At 32.9% G+C, this 12,988-nt stretch overlaps 1 protein-coding gene and 1 long non-coding RNA gene across 6 annotated transcripts in view; one reads left to right on the top strand and one right to left on the bottom strand.

Moving 5' to 3' along the window:
* LOC136031167 (uncharacterized) overlaps positions 1 to 3,747 on the bottom strand; it is a 140,820-nt gene extending 137,073 nt beyond the window's left edge. Inside the window, exon 1 of the long non-coding RNA XR_010618442.1 lies at positions 3,651 to 3,747. This is a non-coding gene — a long non-coding RNA (uncharacterized LOC136031167). The remainder of the gene's footprint in view (positions 1 to 3,650) is intronic.
* LOC136031164 (glutamate-gated chloride channel-like) overlaps positions 1 to 12,988 on the top strand; it is a 200,839-nt gene that overhangs the window by 57,497 nt on the left and 130,354 nt on the right. For all 5 annotated transcript variants that reach the window (XM_065710509.1, XM_065710505.1, XM_065710507.1 and 2 more), the window contains one exon: positions 11,768 to 11,965. In XM_065710509.1, coding sequence (XP_065566581.1) covers positions 11,790 to 11,965 — 176 coding nt within the window. In that variant the 5' untranslated portion in view covers positions 11,768 to 11,789. The remainder of the gene's footprint in view (positions 1 to 11,767; positions 11,966 to 12,988) is intronic.

Genomic DNA, 12,988 nt, shown 5'->3' with positions numbered 1-12,988 from the left:
CTAGGGAGAGGTTTTTTAAATATAAAATGTAAAATTTTCTTATCTATAGCAGGCTATTCTTTATTGGGAAGTATGCGTACCTTTTTCAGGGGGGGGGGATATCTGCTGATGGGATTTTCCACGGGGATAGTTTTTCATGGAGAGGAAAGTTTTTTTGGGTGGAGGGAATTTTTCAGGGGAAAATTTACAGTGATGGAATGTGCCGGAATTCCTATACTAAAATTGATGTAAAAGCCGCAGAAATTCCGCTTGAAAGAAGGATATTAAGAAATTTGGACTTAATTAGTGGTGAAACAGTTTTGGAAGTCGGTGTAATTATGAATTTAGTTAGGTTGTGCAACACGCTCTCTTTTTTCAATTCAGATGTTTTTTTTCGAACAAGTAAATTGTTTACCCATGGGGGCCCATTTAAGCCCTCTATTAGCAAACTATTTTGTAGAAAATATTGAAACTATAGCGTTAGATTTATATTTTTTTAAATAAAAATTTTGGGGGGGGAGATATATGGATGACATAATTTGAGTATGGAATTATGGGGAGGAAGAACCAAAAGGTTTTTTTAGAACATCTTAATTTTGGAGAGGTGATTTAAAATTTTCAATAGAATTAGAAGAGGATAAGAAACTTCCTCTTCTGGATGTTCTTCTTTAAAAAAATGAAAATAGTCAGGATTTTAAGATTTAAAGAAAACCTACTAAACATAACAGATTTTTAACGTTTTTCTCCGGTCATGCTTGCCAAGTAAAAATTGTTTTAATCATATCCTTAACTGACCGCATTTTTAGAATTTACTCTCCAAAATTTATTGAGGAGGAATTATTGTTGTTAATAGAGATTTTAATCAGTTTCCTGGCTGGTTAATTTACTAGACTTTTTCGAAAAAAAGAAAAAAATTCTAGAGCTCTCTAGCAATATTCTGAAAACAACAGAAAAGTAAGATGTTTTTTGTTCTCTATCATATGTTCCAGGGTTGAATGAAAAACTTAAAAGAGTTTTACAAAATAATAGCTTAAAGCTAGCTTAAGAAGTAGTAATACTTTGGCTAGTTTTTTAAATTTCGGGAAAGGATCAAACTTCCGTAGAGCAACAAAGTGGGCTTATAAAATCCCATGTACTTGTAGAAAGCTCTTATGTGGGATGTACTAACAATAATTTAAAATACGATTGCTACAACAACATAATTCTATTTCATCGTCTTTAAAAACAGATACCAAACCTGAATATTTCATGTCGGCTCTTTCGGAACATATTCATAATTATCCAAATCATTTTATTTTGTTTGAAAATGTTTCTTTGATTTTTTGGGACCAAAGTTTAAAGCAAATTTTCAGGGAAACAATAGGAATAAAAAAAAATTATTGAAGAATAATTCCATAAACAGAGATACAGGTGAATTTGTATTGAATTCAATTTATGATAATTTACTTAGGTCAAATAAAGTAAATATCACCTCACCTAAGAGCTCTGACCTCTGTCCACGTAATATGTCATATAAATCAGAAAAGGTCAAAGAAATTTCCTTCCACTGTTGCATCGAAAAAAATAAGAGCAATAAACTATATGTAATTAGTTTATTATGTATAAATTTTGTTTGTTTTTCTTGATGTCTTTTAGTTTTACTGTGGATGATAAACACTGTATATGTGTTCTAAATATCCAGTTAAAAAATTCTATATCTGATCACTGTCAATTAAAAGGTTTCATTCCTGTTTTTAGCTGTTTTACTTTCGTCATAAAAAGGCAGTGTGGTCTCTGAAGTTATCTACGTAAAAAAGAAGAAAAAAGGGTGGATAATTTCTTACCAAAAAAGGAAACCCTAATACATTCATGGCACAAACCTTCACAAAAAAATGCAACATAAAAATTATAACTTAAAATTTAAGCAACATTAAACAAAACACTATAAATGTTAGACGCACTCAGCAAGACACCGCATTATTTTTATTGCAATCCCATCACTCGGCTTTTTCAATATTTGACCACCGTCAGACCATGCATTTCGCTGGCTAAACCTATTTTTAGCTGCGTTGAGAACATATCTACGTATTTTCGTGAGATATTCTGCAACACATATACTATTCGAGGCTAACCGAGATTTGTATGCAGCTCTCACAATATCTCTACTAGAAAATTTCACAATAATCGGAGCAACTCTTTTTGAAAATTCTCCATCAGGCACAGTAAGATGAAAACTGGTCATATTAGTGAATTGGGATGCAGTAATTTCATTGCAAGGATTTTTTTATGTAAGTTTTGTAATACCGCTGCTCAGAGTTCCACCCCCGACTGTGGTTTAACTCCGTGGAACACCAAACTGTCAGGCAGTGCTTCCTGATCAACATCATGGAACTTCGTTTCGGTTTTGTTTGTTCTTTCTTCCAAGTTCTCGATTTGGTTACGTATACCCTTTAAAGCCTGATCAATCCACTTAAACTTAGTGCTGAATTCAAGCATAATTTCACCATAAACTTTACTAACAATAGTGTCAGTTGACTCTCTAAGTGGAGAAGTATCTGTTATTTTTCTGTCAATTTTTTGCTAATGCTCGCCACAAGTTCATTTTTTGTTTTTTGTTTGGATGTTCATTATTCGAATGCTTCCAGATGACGGGCTTTTCCCAAATACTTAGATCTAAGACACCTTACATTTCATTTCCAAATTTTATTGTGTTTTTTGTGTTTATAAGACCTATAAACAAATGTCAGTTTTTTTCCATTAAGCAGCATCTTGTTATATAGCAAACCTATTTTTATTTTTCTTGCAATGGATATTCTTCACTGGGGAAGAGCATCTGGGTGCTTATATCTATTGTAAAATTTAAGAATCGATTTGCTGTATAAAAAAATGATTTCTGTCTCTTCTAGCTATGGCAATGAATTTAAATCATCTGCCTATTGACTGACTTTCGATTTACTTACTTATTACCTCACTTACCTCATTTATTCACGACTACTTAACTTAATTTTATTCTTCCTTGTATATCCTTGTGTAATTGATCTCAGACAGAAACTCTTGGCCTTGTCAAATTTGGGTCAAATCACGGAATCCGTCACTCACCTCTATGACTACCTTTTATTATTTTTGATACTGTCATCACTGTTGATGTAGCGAAAAAAAAAACTAGTATTAAAAATTGGACTGAACTTCTTTTTTTTTATTTTTGTCTAAGTTATGGGTCAGCCGATGAAAAATAATTAAAAAAATGTTTTTTCGGAAAAAAGTTTTTCAGAGAAAGCTAAAGAGCCGTATGAAAACCTAAGATAAGCAAAGTAATTGATTTAAACCGTGCCAATAAACTTAGGATCGTTAGCGAACGTTTTAATTTAAGATTTGAAATTGTACCCGGGATAGAAAAATGAAAAAAATAGTTTTTTTTTGTTGCTTTAAATTAAAAGGCACCATTTTACGAACGGAGAATCTTCTATTGATAGCACAACACAAATGACTATTAATGGTCCCCTTTTAAAAAATATTAGTAATTTTATTAATTTGAACGATATTTTTCAGTGTACGATACCTTAAAATGAAAATTCTCATAGTTCTTATCAATCGATCGGCCAATGCAGCCTTTAGAGGACTATAACTATGATAAAGTATTTTAATAAATTTCACCAATACCTTCGCTACATGTAGATTAACAAATTTACTACCTTTATCCGTTTGAATTTTCTATAACAATCTTACTCCAGAATACTTTCTATAGCTTTAGCAACTTCAACACATCTCTTTGTCCTCAATAGAATAGCATATTCATAGCGACTGAAGAAACTTCTTGCAAAAAGAGTGCATTTGTATTGTACATTGTGACTTCCTTTAATTTCATCTTGCATTAAAAGATTTGTTTGCATTATATGCAGTTGGGAAAAGGCTTTAGTTTCTTATAATGATTACCGCAAACCCTCTGATTTTGATGTTGAATGTGACTTCATTTTTTTGTAGATAATCTCTCGTTAGCACTTTTTGAATTCCAGTGACTTGAGAAAGTGTGGTGAGGAACTTAGACTTCCTATTTCACCAATAATTTCATAAACAAGTTTCATAATGTCAACGATTTTGAACGCAAACACCTAGTGTAGTGTCCGATACCCTTTTGCTTACTTGTGGGTGGTTATGAGTTGAAATCAGGACGTCTTCACTTTTGCATCAACACGACTGATTTCTTCACATCATTGTTTCCACTAGTACTACTCACGCTATAGGTGCTAGTATTTTCTAAGATTGATTTAACATCTTGTTCTTCTTTTAATGTAAGACTGTTGCTGCCATTTTCAGTTATTCTTTTCAGAATTTGATTATTGGTAATAAGATATTTCAATACCTTTAATGTGATTAAAAAGTTTTATGGATGATTGTGCAAAGATAAAAAGCCCTTAAAATTTGTAAAAATATCATATATTAAATCAAGTAGGTTAAAAATTTTATCCTGAATTATAATTCGATGCCCTTTACTATCAACTTGGATTTATTCACTTCTCATGAGATATCTCAAGAGTATTTTCCTTTGCTCCCTATATGAGTGTGGTAGAAAGTCTCCAGCACTTGAAATAACATTGGAGACAATCTTGAATTTTTTTCCTTTAGTTGTGTTGTTGTTGTTCTAGAATCTTGAGGCGTTTCTTCTTTATCAATTTTACTTAGGTTGACCGGCCTCACATGACAGGGTATATGTTTGTCTACTTGTCTGAGTGCATCTTAAAGCAAAAACAGTTTTTTATCGTTGGCAGTATTCTCATCAATAATAAGTTTACTTAGATTTTCCGATTTCTACTAGAAAAATTGTTTACGGCTCCTACAGCTATTGGCAATAAAAGTGTGAAACAGCTTCCACCCCACTGGAGAACTCTTTTTCTTTTAAATTTTAAATCTTTTCCTTTGTTATCACTTCTTGCTAGGGCATGGACGATGGGATACGGTATTGATTTACCTGTTGCTTGACTTCTTCTGGCAACTGAACATTGCCCTCTGTTAAATTTAAACAAAGTTCAGATATATGATTAATGAACTCTTTGTCAATACCATGTTTGAGTATGACTATCCTAACCTAAGTACCAATTTTGAAGTGCTTAGGGCGGGAAATAAATGTCCATTTTCATGCAACGTCTTCAGTGTCAGGACGGTGATTAATGACCTTTTTTATTTTTCACTGGAAGATATACAGCACAGTCAATGTCAAAAATATCTGTGACTACAGGCAATTTCTTGGGTTTATTTTGATTGAGATCCAATAGAATGTAACCATAGGTTTTTTTTTGCCTGAATTTATGCAGCAAGTAGAAATTTGGGAGTACCAGGATTTATCTGTTTATTAAGAGTCATTAAAGAACTTTAATCCTGAGCAATCCTGTAGATGATATAGCATGTATAGCTCAAAGCTAGTGTTCCCATACTTTTGCTCCGATGCAGTAGACTGTGAAGGAGGAGTTTTACGCAACTTTTTCTTGATTTGAGCCGATATTAAACAATTGTAAGATCTCCTGAAACCATAATTAAGTGGATTAAGCTAAATTGTCAATGATAACCAAGAATTTGGTTCAATAATGTTGATCCCAGTATGATTTTTGTATCTGCTGTATTAGCCTTTACTTTATGATAGGACTGTTGCCAAAGGCCTTAGCAATTATAGATCTTTGGGGGGAGTTTTCCCAAAACGTTTGCTTACAATTTTGAATGATTTTTCATAACAGTCTCGTTTTGTCCCACACTGATGGACCGCAAAGAAACGATCTGAATGATTTTCTAAATTGATGCAAATTGTTGGCGTCAACATCTTAAGCCGCTCGAATACATAAAACTGTAAACTCTAACTGTCTAATGAACAAATTATAATTTTTTCTATAAAGGACAATCTATCTAATATTTAATATTATTTTCAAGAACAAAAAATTGAGAATATTACATGTATTCGTTTGTTTTATAATAAATAAATAAAAAAAAATTTAATCAATACTTTACAAAAAACATAACGGCAAAATGAAACTTAGAAACGGGTCCTCTCCATACCGGTCACGGGCATGGGGATGCAACTTAGTAATCTAAAAACAGTTTTATTTTAAAAATATATAAAAATACATTGAATATTCAACAACAGCAATAACTCTGCCGATAATTGGCTTTTATATCCACTCTAAGACATTCCAACATAAGTTCTTAGGAAGTTTCTACTACCAGCAATATATTAAAAACTACATGTGTATAAAAAACGTTCAAGCATTCATTACCATTATTTATTGTTTTCCAATTGAAATTTTAACTTTCTGCTTCTCAGATTATTAGGGTACGGTATTATGTGAAAAAGAAGCATCTATCCACGTACAATATACAGCTTCGCCTTTCTCCAAGCGTGTCAACCCTGATAGAATGAATTTCAAATCATGATTATAATAGTGTATATAAACAGACAGAAAGTACTGCTGCTTAACGTATAAACTGCATTATTGATGGGGTAGTTCATGAATTTAGCTACCCTGAGATAAAAGTGGATTGCTTAACTGATCACGATCGCGACCTGACATCCCTAGCCAACTGCCCTTAACAAATTTCACTATATATTCCCAACATATTTTCTTATCTTTAATTTCCAACTGGTCCTTTGGTAATAAGGGTCATTTAATAGTTTGTGTTGCGCAACCATGAAATTCACTTATTTCCTATTTTGATAAGTGCTGCTCAAAGTTACTTGCCTGAGCAGAGCTAACATCCAAACCCCCTGATGAAACACTCAGGTGAGTAATATTACCGAGACTCACCTCTCCAAATTAATCTTCCAATAATTTATGAATATTAGGACGAATATGGTCAAGCCAATCTAATTCATTGTTATCGAATGGTGAGTCGATATGATTTTTGCGATGTTTTGTTGGTAATATAAATACCGATAGTTATCGCCGTACGATCAAAGAGGTTGTGTGTATATTGAGTTGGTGGTGAAAATAAAGCTAGATTAACATAGAATATAAATAGAATTTATTTTTCTTTTAAATACATACACAGACACACACACGCACTCACACACATACAAACGAAAAAAGAGACACACACGCACATCACACATCACACACACACACATAAATACACACACACAAACGCATACACACACATATAGATGCGTGCAGCGGAGGGGGGCTGAGAAGATAAATTTAGTTTTTTCTTACGATTTCAACGGGAGAGCTGATCAACTCCTGAAGATTTGGATGCTCTCTATCATATTTAAAAGATTTTGGAGTACATCACAATCGCAGAGCCAAGAGATTGCATGTCTTATTCTCAAAAAAAAAAATTCAAAATTGTGTTCATCATCTTTCCTTAGTCTTTTTGGTGATGATGAATCTTCATCGACCTAAAATAAAAATGTTTCAACATTCACTGATATCGCGCTCGTCATCGAGGTAAGTAAGCAGAAAGAATACATAGAGAGAAAATAACATTTAACAGTGTTAAAAAAAAGTAAAAAAAATGCCACTACCAACATTGTTTTTTTCTAATCCGAAAATTCACGATTAGAATACATATGTATCATTCTCATTTTGATTTCGAAAATATCAAAAGTGAGTTTTTTCGTTATAGATATACAAAGTGACATTTTAAGAAAGGAAAAATCAAAACTTTATAGTTGAAAAATTCCCCCACTCCAAAAATGGGGGATGGAAAAGGAGGGAGGGAGAGGCGAAAGGGACACTCATAGGCACTGTCATGAACTCCATTATTATATTAGACAGGGTCAAAGTCATCGGAGTTCTTAAAAATGAGGCGAAGAACGGGCCGATTTCAAAGAGACTTAGAATTCTCTTAAGAACACTTTCAATAATATTTTAAAATGCTTCAAAAGCATACATATCAACTTTTAAAAATGAGACATTTTATATAGCTGACAGATTAATATTTGGTGCTAGCTCTCAGCTTAACATTCAAAATTTTAATTTCCCAATGGTTTCTTCTGATAAGACATTAGAGCTTAGAGATACCTTCGAATAAAGCTTAGTTTAAAATCGTTTGTTGAACAACAAAGAATGAAAGTAAATATACATATTTTTTGCTGTGAAATTTTCGATTTATGCATTAAAGATATATCATCCTTAAAGGAGAAGTTATATATAAGGGTTACATGTTTTTTAGACAGTGAATCTCACTTTTTGCAATGTAGTCTCTCACTAACTAAAATGAGTTTCTGAATAAAAATATGATGCCTCATTCTCCCCCCTTCCCCTCCGTAGACGTAGAATTGATATTTGAAAGTACTCACATTTTAAGCAGAAGGCACATTTGACTTTGTTTACTCATTGAGTTCTTGACAAACGGTGTAGAATATCTTTTGTTCTCAAGGGTTTTTTATGAAAAAAAGGGTGTTTTCTGTTTTTTTCATCCTCTGTCTTAAATTGTACGAGCAAAATATATAATCTTATAAAAATCCTCCTGGGAATTTACAAATTATTTATCTCCTAGAGTATAGGCAATCTGGCTACTAGCGAAGGTTCGTGACCTGGTCCGGTTGCTAGGCAAACTGTTTATGCAAATTATGTACGGTTTGTGTTCATAGAAGATTCTTATAGCCTCAGGCGTACTAGCAGCAAGTCCTGACCCCATTCTAATCATAGACCTGTCACCTATGCACTCTTTTAGGCCATAGAAATAAGGAAAGAGTAGATATATTAGCTTGGTTGCACCCTCCTGGGCATGTTCTATGATTTAGGCTTATTTTTGAAAACTTCATTCACACTAGAGCATTATCCAATATTTTTATGCTGATTTGCATTTAGGTTTCAGATCACAAACATATCCCAATTAGAATTTCAAATCTAATTAAACTTCAAGAATGAAAAAAATCGTATTGATTATATATGTTTTGTTCCTATCTTTTTTTTTTCTTTCGTTTTTTCAACAGCAGAACGAAATTCTTTTTAATAAATGAGCTAAAAATATATTTATGCAAACAAACAAGTAGTTACAACAAGAGTCGAAAACAACAAGGAGCTTAAGATAAAATGGTTGACAAAGATTAATTGATTTTAAGACTTTGTTACGTTTTTTGGGTTTTGGCTTCTCCCCTACATAAGGCCAAACGCTACATAATTTTTTCCTTTTTTAACAATTTTTTTTTCAACTGAAAGTAGGAGCAGCATTAAAAATTTAAACCAAACAGACATTATTACGTAAATGAAGTGGGTTGCACCCCTCCTCAACACCTTGCTCTTCACGCTAAAGTTTTTTAGTGCTCTTAAGGAAGCTTCTTAATGATCTAATTTAACGAACTTGGTTTTTCCGGAGTCTTTCTTAAAGAATTGGGACAAAATTCAAACTTTGGCGTAAGGATTGAGGTGTTGAGGAGGCGGGAACCTCTTTCATATGCATAATACTGACTGTTCGTTTTAAGTTTCAATGTTGTTCATTGCTTTGTTCAAGACGGAAAATAGAAAACAAGACATATAGAAAAAAATTGTATAGGATTCCAGGCAAATTCTTCCAGTGTAAAGTGGTGTATATTTGGAGTTGCTATAATAAGCCAATTTTTTTAAAATATCTATGTATCAAAATTACGTTTTTTAGAGTTTTGGGTACCCTTGAGATGCTTTGCTCCTTACTTAAAGTTTGTTAAAACAAACTGTTTGATATTATTACGTATGTGAGGGACTGTCCCTCCTCAACACCTCACTAAAAATTTTTGACACTTTTAAAAAGTTACTTATTTTTCTAATTAAACTACTCATGTTTTTCAAGAGTCGTTTTGAAAGAATTGGAACAAAATTTAAACGTTAGCATAAAGAATGAGGTTTTGAGGAGACGACAACCCCGTTCATATACGTAATAATTTCTCTTCGTTCTGAGTTTTAACTTTCAGTTTAAGTTTCAATTGAAAAAACTTGTTTTTTATTTAGTTTTTAATTGTTCTTTAAATAATGCCAGCAAATCTGGCTCCACTTCTTTGGAAAAATCCTCTTCCTCACAGAACTATCATCTGGAAAATTCAATCCGGGTAAGAATTCACCCCAGACAATTAAGGAGAAAGTAAGATAATAAAATTTCGTACGGAAATTTTGGCATCCCCAGTACAGAATTTCCGAAGAAAAGTTTCGTCCCTTGGAAAATACTAGGTCTGGAAGATTTTCCCCGTGCAAATTCCCTAAGCAGAAAATTCGCCCTTCAATCCCCACCCAAGAAAATGGATGCATACCTCCCAATTACAAAGACTATGTCTAAGCAATGAACAAATTTTATAACTTAAGAAACTTTCCCCAGGGTCTATGGGGGTCATGTTACCTCCAAAGACGTAATTCTTAGATCGTTCAATTATGCTGAATAAAATAGCAATTTCAGAATTTTGATCGGACGATTTTGGGAAAAATATGGCGTGGGATGGGGGCTAGTTGTCCTCCAATTTCTTGTCCACTTAAAAAGGGCACTGAAAATTTTTATTTTTGTTAGAATGAGCCCTCTGCCGATGTTCTAGGCCCATTGGGTTGATACGTTCACTCCTGGGGAAAACAAAAACAAACACGCATCCGTGATCTTTCTCTTGGCATAAAAAGCCAAAATTCTATATTTTTTTCTGATACGAGCTTCAAGCTTCGATTATAGGGTTCTCTGATAAGCTGAATCTGATGGTGTGATTTTCATTAAGATTCTATGACCTTCAGGGGGTCTTTATTTTTTTTTCAACAATCAGGCAAATTTTATCTGGCTCGTAACCTTCGATTTGCAAGACTAAACTTAATGAAACTTAAATATTTAAAATCAGCATGAAAACCCAATTTTTTGGATGTAACTATTGGTATCAAAGTTCTATTTTTCTTAGAGTTTCAATTACTATTGAGTCGGGCCGCTTTTTAATTACAGTTTGTTACCATGGACTGTTTGATATGCCATTTCTCATCCCTAAGACGTCTGTAGTAAAATTACTCTTACAATTTGTAGCAAAACTTTGTCCGTAATTTAAAAACCAGATCAAAGTCTTAATTCTGAAGCAGCTTAATTCAAAAGTCTTAATTTTTTTAAAGAAATGCTCTTCAGTTAAAGAATAAACAACGATATCAATTAAAAGCAAACCAAAATTATTCAAAGTAACTTTTTCCGAAGGAGAAGATGTGACAGAAAAGCTTTGCTTGAGTGAAAATGATTTCTTTACAAAAAAACCTTGCTTTCTATTTTGTTTTTTATTCAAACAAGCTTCTCCCAAAATTCTAGAAGCGCTACTGCCAACATAAGGACCTTTTTAGTTAAGAATTGTCGTTAATACGGGGATTATACTACTGCCACTGATACTGACAATTTGTTTCTCATGTCTTTAGTATGTTATTCATTTGACTCCAATCAAAAACCGATATTTGCTAAATGACTGTTCCTATGCAATCTGGAAAATTCGTCATAGCCAATACGAGCCACCGATCTCTACTACACAAACCAGCCCTTCCCAGTTGTCAAACTATGTTAAGAAATAAACTTCTACCCCCTAAAGTACGAAGTAATCGTTATGCCAACTCATTTGTGCCTTTCTTCACATCGATGTTCACTGCTGAGCCTTTGTTTATGATTTTTATTCAAATGTAAAATTTGAAAAAAAACTGAATTTAGTTATGCCACGATAGTTTTTAAATATTCTAACCTCTCTCTCTCTCTCTCTCTCTCTCTCTCTCTCTCTCTCTCTCTCTCTCTCTCTCTCTCTCTCTCTCTCTCTCTCTCTCTCTCTCTCTCTCTCTCTCTCTCTCTCTCTCTCTCTCTCTCTCTCTCTCTCTCTCTCTCTCTCTCTCTCTCTCAAACCTTTCATCTCGTATTCCAGGCCTTGCCCCTTTGGCTCAAGTATGTTCCGATTCAGAAAGAACCAAGAAGACATTTTCTTGAACATTATACAGCCAGTTACAGTTTTGATAATATTAATTACTGGTTATGCCTTTCCAGTAAGAGCAGAAGGCATGGATCCCGTAGACTTGGAATTCCTTGAGCCAGGACAATCCCACGAGGGTCAAAAACTGCCAACGTAAGTTTTTCCTTATCTCTAAAGAAATTCGACCGTCCTTAACTTTTTCTCTTTTTTTGACAAAACTTAGTGTTAATACTGAAATATACATTGAAATCATACTAGAGAAATAACTTACAATAAAGACTCCAATGTATTTATCGTTTTTAATAGTATACAAAATCTGAAGAGTTAGTGGATCCGAATTTTTCGAAGGCAGTACTAGAACTTTTTTTAATTATTGTTATGGAGTTTTGATTTAACGCATAGTCGGTTGGTATCATAATTTCTTGAATTCACCTTAGAGTTACGTGCACAGTATAGTCTAATCCTAGAAATCATATGGTCATTCTGGGGTTTATGTTGAAGGTAAATTCAACTTATATTAAGGCAGATAAAATCTAAACATATAAAAAATACTAATTGCTTAGAAATTTCGGAAAAATTAGCTGTTTGGTTTTACGTATGAAGTAAAGAAACAAGTTTTTTTTTGCAAAAGTAAAGATTAAATCGATGTCTAGTGCAGAGCAACAGACTACCAGCAATTATAATGAATAACGAACTAAAAGTTAACAGAAACAGATGTTACACATAATAAAGAATAAGACTAAAATAAAATTGTAATATACCAAAAAAACAAAAAATAATGAATTTCAATTCAAAACAAGATGAACAAAAATTACTAGATATATAAACTGGGAATTTTCCATCCTTATACCCCATTTATAACTATAAAGAAAAGATATTAAAATACTGATATTAATGTTGAAAGAAACAGATATTAAACTTAATAATAAACGAAACCAATGATAAACTTATAATACACCAAAATAAAACTGTTATTCACCTCAAATTCAATACGAAAAAAAAATTACTCGATGTATGAACTGGGAGGTCATCAGGCTTGCACCCCAATTATACCACGAGAATTATTCGCGCTTTACTGAATCAACGTATATTTAAAGTGATTTCAAAGCGAAAGCCAAACAAAAAAGAATTGATGTTTTGTCAAAAAAAAGCTAAAGTCCGTATGAAGAGTGAAGG

This window comes from Artemia franciscana, chromosome 9 (assembly GCF_032884065.1).
Source record: "Artemia franciscana chromosome 9, ASM3288406v1, whole genome shotgun sequence".
Classification (NCBI taxonomy): Eukaryota; Metazoa; Arthropoda; class Branchiopoda; order Anostraca; family Artemiidae; genus Artemia; species Artemia franciscana.
Note: the sequence above shows the minus strand (reverse complement) of the source record. Positions and strands in the feature narration are given on the sequence as shown.